This window comes from Dipodomys merriami, unplaced genomic scaffold (genome assembly GCF_024711535.1).
Source record: "Dipodomys merriami isolate MVZ:Mamm:240054 unplaced genomic scaffold, mDipMer1.0.p SCAF_32, whole genome shotgun sequence".
NCBI classification, from domain to species: Eukaryota; Metazoa; Chordata; class Mammalia; order Rodentia; family Heteromyidae; genus Dipodomys; species Dipodomys merriami.
In genome coordinates this window covers 9,240,539-9,257,884 of record NW_027204715.1, presented here as the reverse complement: position 1 = coordinate 9,257,884, position 17,346 = coordinate 9,240,539, and the positions used below count along the sequence as shown (strand labels likewise).

Here is a 17,346-nt window from a genome sequence, read left to right as displayed (position 1 = left end):
AGGTACACCATGGCCTATGAATAGCTACACTTCTGGAGGCTTCAGTCTGATAGCAGTAATGGGTAGAGGAAAGCTCCTAAGGCCACTGCCCTGTTTCCTACAGAGGGAAGAGGGGCTGCAGTGTCAGGAGTGAGCATCAGAAGGTACTGAACGAAGCCGAGAATGCTGAGATCAGTTCCTCAGAACTGGAAGGAACAGCTGCTGCCTCCCCACTGTGGAAATAGCTGTATGGCCCAGTGGCAATGGGAGGCCCAGCACACTGCTAGGCTACAGTCCACTAGGACTCTGCATAGCGGGAAAGGGCAGTGTAACTTCCCAAGGAAAAAGGTATAGATAGGCAAAAGAAGAAAGTGGCTGAGAGGGAAGTAGCACCTCAGCTACCACACATGGGCATGACTTGCAGACCACCCAGTTCTTCAGGTGGAACAAATCAAACAAGGAAAGTTACATAGCTCCATTAGGTCATTTGCTGGTCAGGAAGCTGTCCTATCCTTCAATTTTAGCAATTTTATCACATGGTCTTCTGTAGGAAAACAGGAATCATGGAAATAAGATTTATGGAAAGCCAGGTGCTAATGGATCATGACTGTAATCCTAGCTACTCAGGAGGCTGAGATCTCAGGAGCAAGGTTTGAAGCCAGCCTAGGCAGAAAAGTACACGAGATTCTTATCTCCAATAAACCACCAAAAAGCTGGAAGTGAAGTTGTGGCTCACTTGATAGAGTGTTAGCTAGCTAGGAACCTAGACATGTGTGAGGAAAAACACTGGTGCCAGAAGTCCTTCACAAATTGTGCTGGTCAGGCATGGCACAGGATTAAGTGTGATCACGAGACTACCGTATCTAGCACTCCTGTCCATTCATGATTTTGTTCCTCAGAAACTTGTGTGGCTATCATCAATTTTAACATCATAACTTAATCCTGCTTTCAAACTGAGTTCGTATTTTTGAGTGTGTGTATGCCAGTCGCAGAGCTTTTGTGCTCAAATCTAGAGCTCTACCATTTGAGCCACAGCTCCATTTCTAGCTTTCTTTGCTGGGTAATGAGAGAGGAGAATCTTTAGAGACTTTCTTGCCTGGGCTAGCTTTAAACCACGATCCTCACATCTCAGGCTTCTGAGTAGCTAGGATTACAGGTGTAAGCTATGGCATCCTGCTCTGAATTCATTCTTCTTATTTTTTTTAATTTTAATTTTATTTTTTTGGGTCCGATCATGGGCCTGAACTCTCGGCCTGGGCGCTGTCCCTCAGCTCTTCAGCTCAAGGCTAGCACTCTACCACTTGAGCCACAGCGCCACTTCTGGCTTTTTTTCTATTTTGCTTATGTGGTGCTGAGAAATCGAACCCAGGGCCTCATGCATGCAAGGCAAGTGCTCTACCACTGAGCCACCTTCCCAGCCCCAATGAATTCATTTTTTAAAAACAAAAATACAAGGATTTCCCAATCCTATGCTACTAATTGGTATTTAATACAACATTTAAGAATAACTTGTTTCAAATGCTGACTCGTCACCTACCACTCTATCTCTCGGTCTCCTCAACAGGGATAATATAATGCCAATGCTTGCTAAATAGTACCTAACAGTCCCTAACATATGGTAATTGCTAAGCTGTTTCATTACTACCAATATGTGATGGGAGGGAGATAGACAAGAAAGATAAATATGCATTTGAGAGATAAAAGAGAATTTTTGAGTAATGGAATGTGCTTACCATTTAAAAAATTGCGCTGGTTTTCTAAAATTTGGTTGATTTCATGGATCCATGTTTGCCGGACATTTGGACTGGATGAATGCAAAATGAAGGTCTCTACCACATCACCCGTCCTTGATGTCAGAGCAAATTTACAGGGATCATTTTCCACATTTTCTTCCAGGCAAAGACAACTCACCTTTAAAAGATTAAGATGTTACTCATAATAACTAAGAGGTACAAGTAACTAAGTAACTGATGAATGGATAAGCAAAATTTTGTGTAAGGAGTGAGTTCTTGCATATACTGCAATATAGAACAACTCTGGAACATGCTGAGTGCCACAAGTTGCACAGAGGAAGAGATCTACTCTATGGTATAACTTCTATGAGGTTCCTAGAACTGTCAAGTTCATGGAGACAGAAAGTGGAATGGCAATGCAGGAGCTGCAGGGCAGGAACAGAGATTTAGTGTCTAATGAAAACAGAGCTCCAGTTTAGCAAGATGAAGAGGTCGGGAGTCTGATGGATGTATAACAATGCAACCATTTTTAAAGGTACTAAGTAGTACATTTAAGACAGTCAACTTTGTTACTGTTTACAATTTTAAAAAAAGCACATTTATCACCACTGGCCAAATGCAAAGTGAAATTTCATCCTATGTCAAGGTGGAAACAATCACTTTTGGTGGAGCTGCCATTTTGCTTCCTCCGAAATTATGTAGAACAATCCAGAACTAAGCATCTGGAAACCAAAATGGTTGACATGCAAAACTTTTTGAGAACCAACATGATCTTGTGGGAAATTCTATAGCGGCCCTGTGCCTATAGGCACAGGTGGAGCACCGGAGGCTCATACCTGTAATCCTAGCTACTCAGGAAGTTGAGATCTGATGATTGCATTTTGAAGCCAGTCTAAGCAGGAAAGTTCATGAGACTCTTAACTCCAAGTAACCACCAAAAAGCTGGAAGTGGAACTCTTGTTCCCTTGAGCACAAAAAGACTCAGCCGTTGTAAAAGTACTCTGTAAAGTTACTTCAGGGTATTTGTATAGAGTGTTGAAACATAGTGTATTTAGAACTAGGTCCCATACTCAAAATCTCATTCAGTGTATTTGTGTGTTTATTTAAATACTTGAATATTCTCAAACACTTAAGTTGGAAACAACGCTGGCTCCAAGTAATTCTGATAAGTGGAGATTGTAAAGCTTTTTAATGCCTTTTAAAATTTGGCAAGTGGGGATTATCAGGAGTGTAATGTTTTGACTAAGAACTTGAACAATGAACTAGAAACATGGACGCAGGATTATGTTTCCAAGTTTATCATTTACTTCTACTTCTACAGGAATAAAATGATTTAAAAAATTTCAGGCATTCTATGTTGAAAATGTGGGTGGAAATAGAAGGGGAAAACTGGGAGAGAGTAAAGGAAGGGGTGATAGTGCCTAAAAAGAAATATACTCATCCCTTAAACTTATGAAATAGTAACCCCTCTGTATATTACCTTTATAACAACAAAAAATTTAAAAAATTTGATTCTCATAAAACATGTGAAGTACATGTGATATTACAATTAAAATATAAAACTATTACAACCCTACTGCACTGTTTGTGGGAGTGTAAACTTGTTCAACCACTCTGGAAAGAAGTATGGAGGCTCCTCAAAAGACTCATAGAGCTCCTCTATGACCCAACTTTTGGGCATTTACCCAAATAATCACAAACATGGCCAAACTAAAGGTATCAGCACAACTCTGTTTACTGCAGCATTATTTACCATAGCTAAGATATGGAACCAACTCAGGAAAATGTTGTGCGTGCATGCATGCCATCTGAAGGAATGACACTGCTCCATTTGTTAGGAAATGGAAAGACGTGGAAAAAATCATATTAAGTGAAGTAAGCCAGACCCAAAGAAATATAGGTCCCACAGTTTCCCGTTTGCAATAATTAGTGTAAGTCTAGAATAATCTTTTTTTTGGGGGGGGGCACTGTCCCTTAGCTCTTCAGCTCAAGGCTAGCGCTCTACCACTGGAGCCACAGCGCCACTTCCAGTTTTTTTGTTTTTGCTTATGTGGTGCTGAGGAATTGAACCCAGGGCCTCAGGCATGCAAGGCAAGCGCTCTACCACTGAGCCACCTTCCCAGCCCCATCTAGGATAATCTTATCAGATAAGCAGAAAAGGTCAAAAGCGATGTATATATGACCTTTAAGATGATGCTAAGTGAAATGAACCCCCAGATATGGACACAGAAGGTCTTTCTTTATTGTTGTTGTTGATATCCCTGTTGTCACTGCACTGAATTTTGGTACCTTGTATCTTGTATATACATTTATCTAATTTGGGGAGGGGAAGGGGAATAACAAAATGCTGAAAAACAAGGACACAGGATGACCCACTGCAACACCGAGACTCACAAGACACTATGTTTGAAATGAACTTTACAACTTGGGGGGGGGGGTGAGGGATTGGGAGTGGAGAGGGATAGGAGAAAAAGGAGGAGGAGGTAACAATGCTCAACAAGATATGTACTCATAACTTACTCATGTAACTGTAACCCCTCTGAACAGCATCTTTACAAAATAAAATAAAATTTAAAACAAAAACAAACAAAAAACAACCCACAACTATTTCGCAGAAACAGCAGAATACATAGAAGAATGTCCAGCAGGATGCTATATCAGAATGTCCAGTTGGCTTGCACCTATGCTTCTGGCTAGTCAGATGGCTGAGCTGTGGAGAATGGCAGTTCAAGGCCAGCCTGGTCAGGAAAGCTAGTGGAATGTATCTCCAAAATACCAGGAAAAAGCAGAGCTAGGGTGGGAGGGGGTGGGTCAAGTAGTACAGTATCAACGAGGGAAGGGTGATGAGTGTTTGGCCTCAAGTACTCCCTTATGCGTGTGCACGGGCGCGCGCGCGCACGCGCGCACACACACACACATGCACGCACGCACGCAAAAGAAAAAAAGAAGAGGCTATCACTAGACTGAATTTTGACCCACAGACTTGTGTAACGAATGGGTGAGGAGTTCAGGTGAGGGTATGTGTGTTCATATGAGTGGCGGGAGGAGGTGGTTGTGTCCCAATGCCTGGCTCTGAAGCTTCTGCAGGCACGGGTAGGCAGAGGATGCTCTAACCCAAAAGAAACACCCACAGACAGTTCCACAGAGGTTCAGGCACAGAGATTGCTGTGTGTAGCCAACAGAAATCCTGGCAATGTGCCAGAAGGAAGAGGGCGTAAGGTCCTACCACTGTGCTATGAGGTCTGCAGGCTTGGAGAGTCTAAGATGGTCCTGGATGTCCATAATGGGATTCTACTGGCTTAGTGTATGAGACCCTCACAAAGAAGACCCTCTAAATTCAGGCTCGCCCAGCTGCAGAGGTGGCAGGAACCCGAGGCACTGACATACCCCAGTTACCATCAGCTGGAACCTCAGCTTCTGGTTTTCTCTGCCTCACGCTTGGTTGCGTGGTTTGTCTTTCTCACAGCTCATTTGCAACTATTTTATCTGTCTTTCTTTCCTATCAGAGGGTGAGCTACATCAAGGAAGGGAAGGTAACTGCCTGATCCATCTTCAGTCCCAGGCATATGCATGGCAGAGTGCTCATAATTCCTTGTTGAATGAGAAAAAGATGAGACATGGAGCTATTTATTTACTTTGGTCATAGAGTGACACTTCAAAGCTGTGTCTGAGTCTAAAAAAGTACTGTATGTAGTCTTATAGAAGGTGGCTCATAAACACTACCTAATGAACGGTGTTTCACAGAGGCATGTGTGAGACATCAGTAACTCCAGAATACAAACAGAAAAGGGATGGAACAAATTAGAAGGTTTTCAAACGTATTAGTAGGTTCACTATATATTAATAAAGCTAGCATCAAATATGTTACCATAATAAGAAAACATTTTATCGGTAAGACAGATATATGCAGCAGCATAAAAAGAAGCTCCCACAAACAAACCTTACCTTGATGCTGTTTTTGAACAGGAACCCTGGCATAGAGAAGCCCTTCTTCTTATCAAGTGGTTCACTGAATATGACAATCTGCTCAAAGAGGAAAACCCGCCTTTCTCTGCAGCGAGGCAGAAGTCCTGAATCTTGATCTGTGACCAAGAATGTGTCCTGCAAGAGCAGTTTACCCTGGGCAACAATTTTACCCTAGAACAAGAAGGGAGCAAAGGAATGGAGAAAAAAATTGCATTCTAAGTTATTAGATACTCTGCTTTCTTTAGAATTCATGATACATTTTTTCCTATAAGCTTAGAGAGCTTCTCCCCACCCCCTTCTTTTAATATAAGGAATTCTTGATGTTGAACAGAATGACTCTCAAAAACTTGTCAACCTCTGTATACCACTGGCGTCAGTTAAAATCAGAGTAAGAGCAGTTTGGCTCCCAGGAGTATGCCTGACCAGCAGCAGCAGCACAGGCAGGAACAAACGACACAGTTGAGATGTATGTCACTAGAAACGCCATAGGTGATTGTGCTGAGATCCACAGCATCAGACTTTTAAACCCCAATGCTCCAGCCACACAGGTGGAAAGAAAAGCAAAAACTTATACCATATCTTTGCTTAATAGTAAGAAAGGAATGTGTTCTGAACTTGTATTATCCAGGTGTGTGATAGGTCATACTTTGTGGCTAGCTCCCATGGCCTTAGATGCCAAAGAAAGAAAGAGGTACAGGGAACAAAACACAGTCCTGCTTGTCTGCCAATGGTGGCTGGATTTTTGAGCAGAGAAAAGTCCCTAAAAGCAAATCAAATACACCAAAAAAGAGGTTAAAAGATGTCAGCCAGGTTGAAGAGAAGTGAGAGAAGATATAAATCAAATAGAAGAGTCTTTCTACATGTGGAATAAATTGAAGACAGAAGAGGGAGGGAGCAGAGGAGCCATTCAGAGAACAGCATCTGAATTACATCGAATCCTTGCAGCCGCCCAACATTCATCATGTCGTTACACCGCTTTGGCACTATGCACATGACCTCCACGGCTTTCTGTGGGTGAGGACAAAGCAGAGCAAGAGTTTGAGTTGTTCTAGAAGAAATTTGAGTGCTACTCCCCCACTATGCTGCCAAGCTCAGCTCTTCTCCCTCCCCCTCTCAGCAGGCAGGCAGAGGGGCATCCAGCTGCCCTGGGAAGTCCTGAACCCCTGCTGTGACCCCTTCTCAAGGTCAGACACTTCCTCTCCTCTCCCCCCTCCCCTCTTTGCGCCCCCCCCCCCTCCGGGGCCCCATGAGCTACTCAGGAATTAGGAGAAGGGGTTTGGGTTTGTTTGCAAGAGTACAGCTAAACAAAAAGTACCTCTAATTCTGATGTGTCCAGGCTAGCTTTTTTGGAGTACTTGAGGAAGTCCTGTGAGGGAGAGGAAGGATACAGTAAGGGTGGTGCCTTTTTAGGTTCAGAGACTTAATTTCATTTTCTCCTTTTCTCTGATACACAACAAAGGAGATATCCTGATGGCAGAGGCAGACCAAATGTAATGGTTCCATTTCAAAGACAAAGTCATGTCTCTCTTCATGTGTAGATCCTGAGTTTCATGTGCATGGCCTTTAGTGGTGCTTAAGCATTTTAAATGATTTAGGGCTTTTGCTAATAAGCCAATTTAGAGAGATAAGCAGATATGAAAAACTTTATTTTATCCAAGGCTCCAAGATTAAAAAATATTTAAGGTTGGCAGAGCTGAAGAAAAATCTTTTAGCTTTCCAAGTTTGATAGCAGGGAAACAAAGTCTGCCATTTTCATTTAGAACTTGAGCAAAATAAAAAATTCACTAGTAGTGTAAAACATTTTAACAAATCTGGGGCTTGGAAGGTGGCTCAGTGGTAGAGTGCTTGCCTTGCATGCATGAGGCCCTGGGTTTGATTCCTCAGCACCACATAAGCAAAAAGAAAAAAGCCAGAAGTGGCGCTGTGGCTCTAGTGGTAGAGCGCTTACCTTGAGCTGAAGGACAAAGTTCAGGCCCCAGGACTGGAACCAAAAAAACCCCAACATTTTAACAAATTGCCAAAAAATACAGAGAAATATATAAAATCAGGAGTGATGAGGAGCTTCCTATTTCTTTCAGGAAGTATTCCCTGCCCCCAGGAGTCTACTCCTCTTGTCACATCCATTTCTACTGAGTGACCCCAATACCCACTCACCTTCAACAACAGCTGGTATTTCATAATTCTCTGCACAGGTTTGATCAACAAATCTGTGAGCTGCAGCCTGTGGCCTAGGCGCTGTTTTAAGTCCTGGAGTTTTTAAGGAGAGAAAAATCCAAACATGTGTTGTTCACTAAAAAGCAGCTTTTTTTTTTATTATTATGAAAACACTGTACAGAGGGGTTACAATTACATGAGCAAGGTAATGAGTACATTTCTCATCAAGCATTGTTGCCTCCTTTGTTTCCCCTTATCATCCCTTCTCATCTCCCCCCCCCCCCCAAAAGGCAGCTTTATATTCCTTGTAATTATCAGAAAGGCTAAGTATAACTACTGGCAAAATTAGTAAGAAATATAACTGCTTTGCAGCAAATCCAAATATTTCTCAGGATTTCCAAGTTTTAGATCAATCTTTCTAAGCTGTTTTTCAAAGAAGTCTTTTATATTTGTTCAAAGACCTTTTTTCTTCTTTTTTAACAACTCAAGTCTCACTATGTAACCCAGGCTGGCCTAGAACTTGCAATCCTCCTGCTTACTGAGTTCTAGGATTATAAAGGCCTTTTTTAAACTGTTTTCTTAATATTCAAGTCTATATGTTATTTTTAAATTTTCAGGCAAAAAGTTCAGATCATGAATTATTCTGAATTTTAATGGGCCTTTAGTTTACAATCTGTTTTTAATGACGCCAACCTTTTTCTTTTGAAAGACTGAAAATTCAAGTAATTTATTTCTAAATTAAAAGTGTAATTTTCTCCACACTTTTATTTTATATTTTTGGTTGGTCATGGGGCTTGAACTCAGGGCCTGGACGCTGTCCCTGAGCTCTTTTGCGCACGGCTACTAGTGCTCTACCACTCTGAGCTATAGTGCCACTTTGGGTTCTCTGGTGGTTAATTGGAGATAAGAGTCTCACAGGTACTTTCCTGCCCCAGCTGGCTTTGAACCACAATCCTCAGATCTCAGCCTCCTGAGTAGCAGGATTACAAGTGTGAGCCATGGTGCCCGGCTCCCCACACTTATATTAGAATCAATTACCTGTATGAGGAGGTTTCACTGCAACATATTCACATATGCATACAATGTATCTTCATCAGACTCACCCCTCCATCACTCTCCTCATGCCTCCCATTCCTAAACCAATCTCAGTAAGCTTCATTGTCTCATTTACTTGTGTGAAAATGGAACTTATACATGAAGTATTTTCAGCTGCTGTGTGTATGTGTGTGTGCATGAGTGAGACCGAAAGAGAGAGAGTGACAGAGAGAGAGAGAGAGAGAGAGAGAGAGAGAGAGAGAGAGAGAGAGAGAGAGAGAGAATGTGTGTATGTGTGTGTGTGTGTGTGTGTGTGTGTGTGTGTGTGTGTGTGTGTGTGTGTGTGTGTGTTTGTGTCCTGGAGCTTGAACTCTGGACCTAGACACTGTTCCCTAAGCTTTGCTCAAGGATAGCACTCTACTGCTTGAAACACAGCTCCAACTCTGGCTTTTTGGTGGCTAGTTGGATGGAGGTAAGAGTCTCACAGATTTCTGTGCCTACACTAGGTTTGAACTTTGATCCTCTGATTTTAGCTCCTGAGTAATTATGCATGAGTCACCAGCACCCAGTTCATATTTTGAACTTTTTTTTTTTTGGGTCCGGTCATGGGGCCTGAACTCTGGGCCTGGGCGCTGTCCCTCAGCTCTTCAGCTCAAGGCTAGCGCTCTACCACTTGAGCCACAGCGCCACTTCTGGCTTTTTTCTTTTTGCTTATGTGGTGCTGAGGAATCGAACCCTCATGCATGCAAGGCAAGCGCTCTACCACTGAGCCACCTTCCCAGCCCCGTATTTTGGACTTTTAACCTTCATTTACTGTCTCCATTTGCCCCTACCTCTTACTGGCCCAGTGCCTATATCCTAGGCAGGATCTGTTTTACATTCCTGTCATTCATTTTTTTAATGTATGTTAACTGTTTAAAGGGTTTCACCATGGTATTTCACAATGCTTACAGTTCTGTAATCAGATTGACACTCTTGCTTATGCTCACTTTCCTCATCCTACTGTGCCATGTTATTCAACATACTCCATTCCTCCAGAGGAGGATCTCAAACTGAATTAACTCATTTCTCTAATTTATAGGAAATTAAAAAAAGAGACAACTTCAGAAATCTTATCACTCAGACCAACATTCTGACTGATCTCCTAGGAAAGTATCCAACTATACTTCCATTTTTAGAAATCAAAATCTAACAAAAGATTCAGAAGTACTTTATTTATATCTTGTGTCTTACCTCAAAAAAAGTGTCAATGTATTCTGACACAATGTGCTCAGACTTTGGTTTATTCTGACAATAAACTATGTACATGTGCAACCTTCTCTCCTAGGAACGAAAAAGGCAAACAGATGGGTTAAAGCAATTTCCACTGGGTAAATTAGTCTGGATCTAACAGGCACACACTGCGACGTTCATAAAGGGAAATGTCTTAAGATACAAGTACACAGGGCTGAGACTCTCATGGCTCTGTCACACAGATCAAATCTTTCACTTTAGAGTACCAGCAATACCTTTAGCAGCAGGGTTATTTCCATTCCTCAAACAGTCCTAGTCCCAGGAAAGCCTGTTTCTTAGTAGGTGCTATTTTATTTTACTTTTTGGTGGTGCTTTTGGAGGTTTGTACTCAGGGCCTTGTGCTTGCTCAGCAGGTCATTTACTCTTGGAGCCATGCTCCTTTATGCTTTCCTTAAAAATAGGGTCTCATATAGCCAGGCTAGCCTGGGCTATAATTCTCCTATTTATATTCCCCACAGTTGGAATGTCAGGTGCATACCACTTGTGCATAGCTTTTTATTGGTTGAGATGAGGTCTTGTGAACTTTGTTCCAGGGGTGGCCTTTCAATCGCAGTCTCCCAAGTAACCAGGTATAAGCCACCATGCCTGGCTCTTAGTAGGTCGTGTGTGTGTGTGTGTGTGTGTGTGTGTGTGTGTGTGTGTGTGTGTGTGTGTGTGTGTGTGTGTGTGTGTGTGTGTGTGTGTGTGTGTGTGTGTGTGTGTGTGTGTGTGTGTGTGTGTGTGTGTGTGTGTGCGCGCGCGCGCGCCCATGAATGTGCATGCGTGCATATGTGTACATGTTGATCCTGAGGCACTTTTGTACTCAAGGCTAGCACTCTACCACTTGAGCTGCAGCTCCTTTTCCAGCTTTTTTGGTAGTTAGTTGGAGTTAAGAGTCTCATGGACTTTCCTGCTCAGGCTGGCTTAGAACCACATTCCTTATATCTCGGCATCCTGGGTAGCTAGGATTATAGGATGAGCCACTGGTGGCCGAGTCTTAATAAGTCTTTAATCTCAAGTCCTATAGCAGGGAATCAGAGGACAATAAACTGTGCCTTAATTCAGAGAAGGTGAGAAGACCTCTGGGGATTCCATGGGTTTGTCAGTAGCTCCATTATATCAATACTAATGATGTCATTTGCATTTTTCATCGTGTTGACATCTGCACTGATGCACAATACCAACAGTGGGTGAAACTGCTTGGCACCATGGCACATATTTCCCACTACTGCAAATGTACTACTGTACAATTCTTCTGCTCCCAATCACTTTTGAGACTGAGTGAAAACTAAACCAAGTGCTTTTTTAATGGACAACCAATTTCACTTCAAAGAATGATGGTGAGAAGGTATAATTACTTACATCTGGATATCTGATATCTAATAGACGTTTTAGTGAACATGGACAAAGCAGCCTGTTATTTCAAGGCAGATAACTGATAATGAATGTGAGCAGTGAAAATTTTAGCCTTTAAGGAAAAGAACAGGATTTTGGAAAATGTGTCTACTGCTGTGAATCTGACAGTAAATATTGTTCTGAAGTGACAGGTAGCAACATTAAAACTTGGACTTGAGGGTACTGTGTAACAAAATGTCTCAACATCTAAAAATTCTGCCTAATTTATCATGCTATGATGTCACAACATGTTGTCCAGGGAAAGAACTGTGGAGAGCAGTTCTACAGATTTCATTAACAGTAAGGGAGAAGCTCATAGACAAGTTTCTTAACTCCACACAGCAACTAACCTTTAAGAAATGATCAATTCTCACGTTTTGGTATAGTACCTAAGAAAACTATAATTACTTGGAAAAGTTATCAAGATACTCATTGCCAAATAACTTCATTAAAGTATATGAAAGAAAAATAATCAGAATAGGCTGAATGTAGAAGCAAACATGAAAACCCAGCTGTTTTTCTTCTTCTTGGTTTTTTTTTTTTTTTGGTGGTATTGAAAATTCAGGGTTTCACACTTGCTAGACAGTGCTTACAACCTGAGCTACCTCTGTATCTTTGCTGTCTTTTTTAACCTAGAGATTTGTAAAATACTTTTTTTTGAAAGTAGTTTTTTTTATAAAAAATTAATGCTAACTTATTTACTTTAGATATAAGCATACATTTGACTATTGTATTAGGCTCACTTCAAGTACAGATGCATGTTCACCAAGTACTTGTCTTCCCATAGACACTCTCCAAGGGTCTTACTTCAGGGCCCCTTTGACCAACCAGTAACGTTATAAACAAATAGCAAGCTCTGGCAGGACAGGGGGCATAGTTAATTCAGAGAACTTGACTTTATTGCTCAGGTTTTTAGAATATGACAATATCAGAACAGAATATAAATAATGCCACTGTACTTACATGTTTAACAAATAAGGATCCTAGTTTTTCCGGATCTTCAAGGCACTTCTCTAACTCTCCTAAAAAAAAGCTGAAAAGAGAAGAAAATATCAGAACAATTTCTAATTGGCTTCCTAATCTGAGATGTGTATTTTCCAAATATGTAGACAAGGGCAGTTGGGGAGAAAAAGTATATACTTGTCAAATATGGACCACACAGAGAACATTATTAAGATATAAAGTAAAATAAATACAGTTTAAAAAGCTAAGGCAGAATGAAATTCTCTCTTGATTGGGAAGCTTTCTTAGTGCTGTGTAACAATCCTAGTCTCAGTTTTTTCAGAACACATACACTAATATCCTTGGGCTGAATACTGACTAAAAAATTTAATACTCCAAAACATAGTATCAACTTTCATTTCTGAAACATACCAGTAAATTTCATACATTTTCCAATAGTTTTAGGGACTCTAATTAGATAACAGATATTAAATGCTGAACATATTATCTGTGCCAATTTTATGAAATTTTCTTAAATACCAAAATCAATTTGTAGTTTGTAAATATCAGCTCCCATTAAGATTAAAATTGTATGCAATCACAGGCACAAAATAGCTGTAAGGCAATTTGCTCTTCATTTTTTTGTTACTATCTTTACCTTGAGTACATGTATTTAACTCAATTATCACTTGTATGTTTATATTTGGTGTTTATTAACCACCAGCCCAGCAAGACAATTAATGTCATGTGCAATTCAGCAGCACTGTGGTTTTATTATCCCCAAACTAGGCAAACAGTGTGTGGGACAGAATCTTTTGGAGCATTCTCTCTCTGTCTATCCCAGGAATTTTGTGTTGCTTTAAAGACAAGCCTTTTGAGAAGACTAAACAATAATACAACACATCCCTTTCAAATTGGTATCACTGTGCTTTTGGTAAGATCTATATATTCAAGTGTTATTTTTAAAGTCAGTCAAATATCTATGAGTTCAAGTGAACTAGTTAGACATTATGATATGAAAAAAAAAATCCCATACTTGGGTTCATAGGCATTTTATTTATTTATTTATTTATTTATTTATTTATTTATTTATTTATTTATTTATTTATTTATTTATTTATTTATTTTTGTCAGTCGTGGGGCTTGAATTCTGGGCCTGGTGCTGTCCCTCAGCTCTTCAGCTCAAGGTGAACACTCTGCCACTTGAGCTACAGCGCCACTTCTGGCTTTCTGGTGGTTTATTGGCGTTAAGAGTTTCATGGAGTTTCCTGCCTGGGCTGGCTTTGAACCATGATCCTCAGATCTCAGCATCCTGAGTAACTAGGATTACAGGTGTGAGCCACTGGCACCTGGCTAGGCTTTTCATTTTATAAGGAGAGAGATAACAAAACACTATTTGATGCTTTTCATGGCAATACCTCCTATATGTATTGGGCTTTATAGTTTAAAGGGCACAAACCGCTAGCTATAGGGGAGTATATGCAATGTGTAGGCCTAATGGAGAAGCAGCATTTAGCTTTAGCTTTAAAGAGAAGGTATGGATTTGCATGTTCTGCCAGAAAGAACAGCCATGCCTGTAAAGACAGGACAGTAGGCCTTATTTATGTCATAGGCATGAGAGTCTGAAGCTGGAATATCCTAATGCATCCATCAGCTTCAAGTTGCTGGAGCACTAACCCCATGTGGTTCTCATCCTGGTCAGGGTAAGAATGGGCAAGATACTAGGACCAAGTTTCATTTACTTGGACAACCGTGAATACTTTTCCCATTAATACTGAGTTGGAAAAATTAAAAACCCTTTAATAATAGTAACTTATAATAAAGAGAGACTAATTCTAATTAGAAACATTTACTAAGGCTTACTCTATACAGATGTTGTCCTAAGTGGTTTAGAAGTATTAATTCATTCACTATTAAAAAAAAAATCCCCATGAGGTGGTGCAGACGAAGAAGCTGTGCTCACAGAGAAGGGAAGCAAATGCCTCAAGGTCAGAAACAGTCCACAACCCAGGCAGTGAACTTCTACCTAGAAACCTGGAGCTTGGCATGGACCAATAGTAAAAAGTTAAGATTCTTTCCCAAGCCTTGAAATGCAACTATTAAACTCCTTGGTATCTAGAATGTCCTTTGTACAAGGTTCCTCCACGAGGCTACTCAGGTAATAAAACAATGGATCCATAAATCTCTCTTTTACCACTGGCCTGGTCTGATGAAGTGTATCAAGTGCTGATGATCTGCATGCCACCAGCATGGTATGTAGCTTACGTACTCTCTGTGCCAGTCATAAATCTGATGGATGTTGCCAAATACAATCTTGTCTTTTCCCTTCATGTCATCAGGTACCCCATCCTCTTTCATAAGTGCCATGTAGCCCTACAGTGAAATATTTAAAAACAAGCTCATTATGCAGTATGCTTAAATCAAGTAGTAGATTATTGCTTAGAAAAGGACACAATAAATACACAGCTTTATAATCAATCCTTAAGTTAAAAACAAATAAAAAGATATTAGAAAAGTATACTACAAACCATTTTCTCTTCTTGAACTGCTTAACATTCATGGATCAAAATTCTTATAAGGAACTGAAACAGTTTAAATAAATGTACATGGTTTTATTCATATAAATAATATTAGCTAGTAAATTTAAATATTTGATCTGAAGCACACTTCCTATTCTGAACATTTCTCTCATGAAGGATTTTCTTTTCTTTTTTATTATACAATTTTAAAGTAAGGATTTAACAAAATTATTTTTACTCAATGATTTTTAACAAGTTAAATATGTAGATAAACCATGATTTAAAATTTCCATTCAGTTAGGTGTGGTGTCACATGTCTTGCTATTACAGCTTGAGCACATAGCAGACTTTCCCTCAAAGCCAAACTTCCATCCAACTGCAATGCCAACCTACACCAGAACCTTTTTCGTATTTAAGTTACACATGCCTCACTGTTATCAATGACTACAAACTAATCAAGTATGTCAAATCTTTGTGTTTTTCTTTGCTGTCTGGTACTGGGGCTTGAACTCAGGGTCTGGGCAGCTCTCTGCAGCTTTTCCCCCCAAATTAGCATCTGTTGGCACAGGTGCACTTCCAGGTTTTTGCTGGTTGACTGGAGATAGTCTCAAGGATTTCACTGCCTCAGCTGGCTTTGAATTTCAACCATTAGATCTCAGCGTCCTGAGTAGCTAGATTACAGGTGTGTATCACCACACCAGTGTTGGCTGTTAAATCCTTCATTAACTATAATGACTACTACTTTTTTTCTGTCTTTGTTGAAGTGCCAGGGAAAGCACCCAGGGCTCTGTATACGCTAGGCGAGTAGGCTCTCTATGAGCTAACCCTACCATCCAGACCTACAGCTGTTACTGGGGGTATTGAGGCTTAAATTCTGAGCCTGAGCTCTTGCTTGGCTTTTTTGCTCACAGCTGGTCATCAACCACTTGAACTATACTTCCACTTCATCTTTTTGCTGGTTCATTGGAGTTAAAAGTTCTATGGATGTCAGACTGGCTTCGAACTGATGTTGTTAGATCTCAGATCTTTGAGTAGCTATGATTGTAGGTGTGAGCTACCAGTACCTAGCCCACAGCTGTTACTTTTAATTGGACATGAACCAAAAAATATTGTCTTGAACATATTTGCAAAGTTTAAAGCATAAACAAAACTTTTCAAATAAAAATAGCTTTTTGATGAAGTAATTATATTAATGCAATCATGTTCTTTCCATACTAGTATAAAGGTAGGACTTTTGCTGTGGCTACACAAGAGCTCAGCCATTTCAGGTCAATGAAAATGTCAACGCATGTAATCTATGCAAAACTACAAATAATTCACCAGGGATAGGGACTGCCACAGGCCAATGAGGCGGACATTTCTATAGCATCCATTCTTGTGTTAGGCACACTAGTTACAAAACCTCAGTTGTTTAAAAACGTCTTTACAACTGGATACAGATTGCCAAAATAACTGGCCAAGATGAAATATTTTATTGGCTTTTTAATTAGTGAGCTAATCAATTAGCTCATTAATTAAAAAGCATTTTTAAGGTTTCTGAGAAAATATCATTGCTATACTGTCTAATATGACTTCTTTCAGTTAACTGTTGATACAAAGCTATTAAATTTGTGAAGATACATACCTCAACCACATAGCCAAGGTCGCGTACATAGTCTCTCTCTGTCTCTACTAACTCTTGCAAAACATAACTAGGAAAAAGAAAATTAGTGTTTACAAACCAGACTCTTTGCTTTGCTACTTTTCACTTGTCAGATAGATATGTTTTAGGATCTTACAGCAATATATCAAATTTATACAACTTGGGACCTAAGCTTTTTTAGTGTTCCAGTCACTTCCAAGTTCAAGTCAGTGATCTGTAAGAGGTCTTGGGGTCAAAAACATCCACACACATTTTCATGGCTACAATCAGCATTCAGCCTACCTCACTCTGATTGCATGAAAAGAAACTCAGACAAAACTTTGTTATGAAGGTATGACATTAGGGGAAGCAATTGGTTCTTTAACTGGTTGTTTTAAGCTTCAATAAACATAGGAAAAATATATATTTTTGGTGGTAATGAGTTTTGACCTTAGGGTCTCTTGCTTACTAGGCAGGAGCTCTTATCACTTGAACCACACCACCAAGCTGGTGTTCTGACACTTGAGCCTTACCTGCAGTTCTGGCTTTTTGCTGGTTAACTGGAGATAAGAGTGTCATAGACTATTCTGCCTGGGCTACATTTGAACCAAGCTTAGCCTTTTGAATAGGCAGGATTATTGGAGTAAGCCATCAGCACCTAGATTATACTGGTTATTTTCAAGAAATGATGTTGATTGCTTTATATCAGGTTGAGCTGTGTTTTTCCTAT

General features: G+C 40.2%; 1 protein-coding gene across 2 annotated transcripts in view; it reads right to left on the bottom strand.

Moving 5' to 3' along the window:
- Trio (trio Rho guanine nucleotide exchange factor) overlaps positions 1-17,346 on the bottom strand; it is a 320,123-nt gene that overhangs the window by 19,051 nt on the left and 283,726 nt on the right. The window contains exons 39-47 of one of the 2 annotated variants that reach the window (XM_070042198.1): positions 16,620-16,686; positions 14,746-14,849; positions 12,498-12,567; positions 10,101-10,190; positions 7,833-7,925; positions 6,994-7,044; positions 6,609-6,686; positions 5,658-5,849; positions 1,713-1,890 (exon numbers count right to left, since the gene is read on the bottom strand). In XM_070042198.1, the coding sequence (XP_069898299.1) occupies positions 1,713-1,890; positions 5,658-5,849; positions 6,609-6,686; positions 6,994-7,044; positions 7,833-7,925; positions 10,101-10,190; positions 12,498-12,567; positions 14,746-14,849; positions 16,620-16,686 (923 nt within the window). The remainder of the gene's footprint in view (positions 1-1,712; positions 1,891-5,657; positions 5,850-6,608; positions 6,687-6,993; positions 7,045-7,832; positions 7,926-10,100; positions 10,191-12,497; positions 12,568-14,745; positions 14,850-16,619; positions 16,687-17,346) is intronic. The other variant, XM_070042199.1, reaches the window with a different exon arrangement.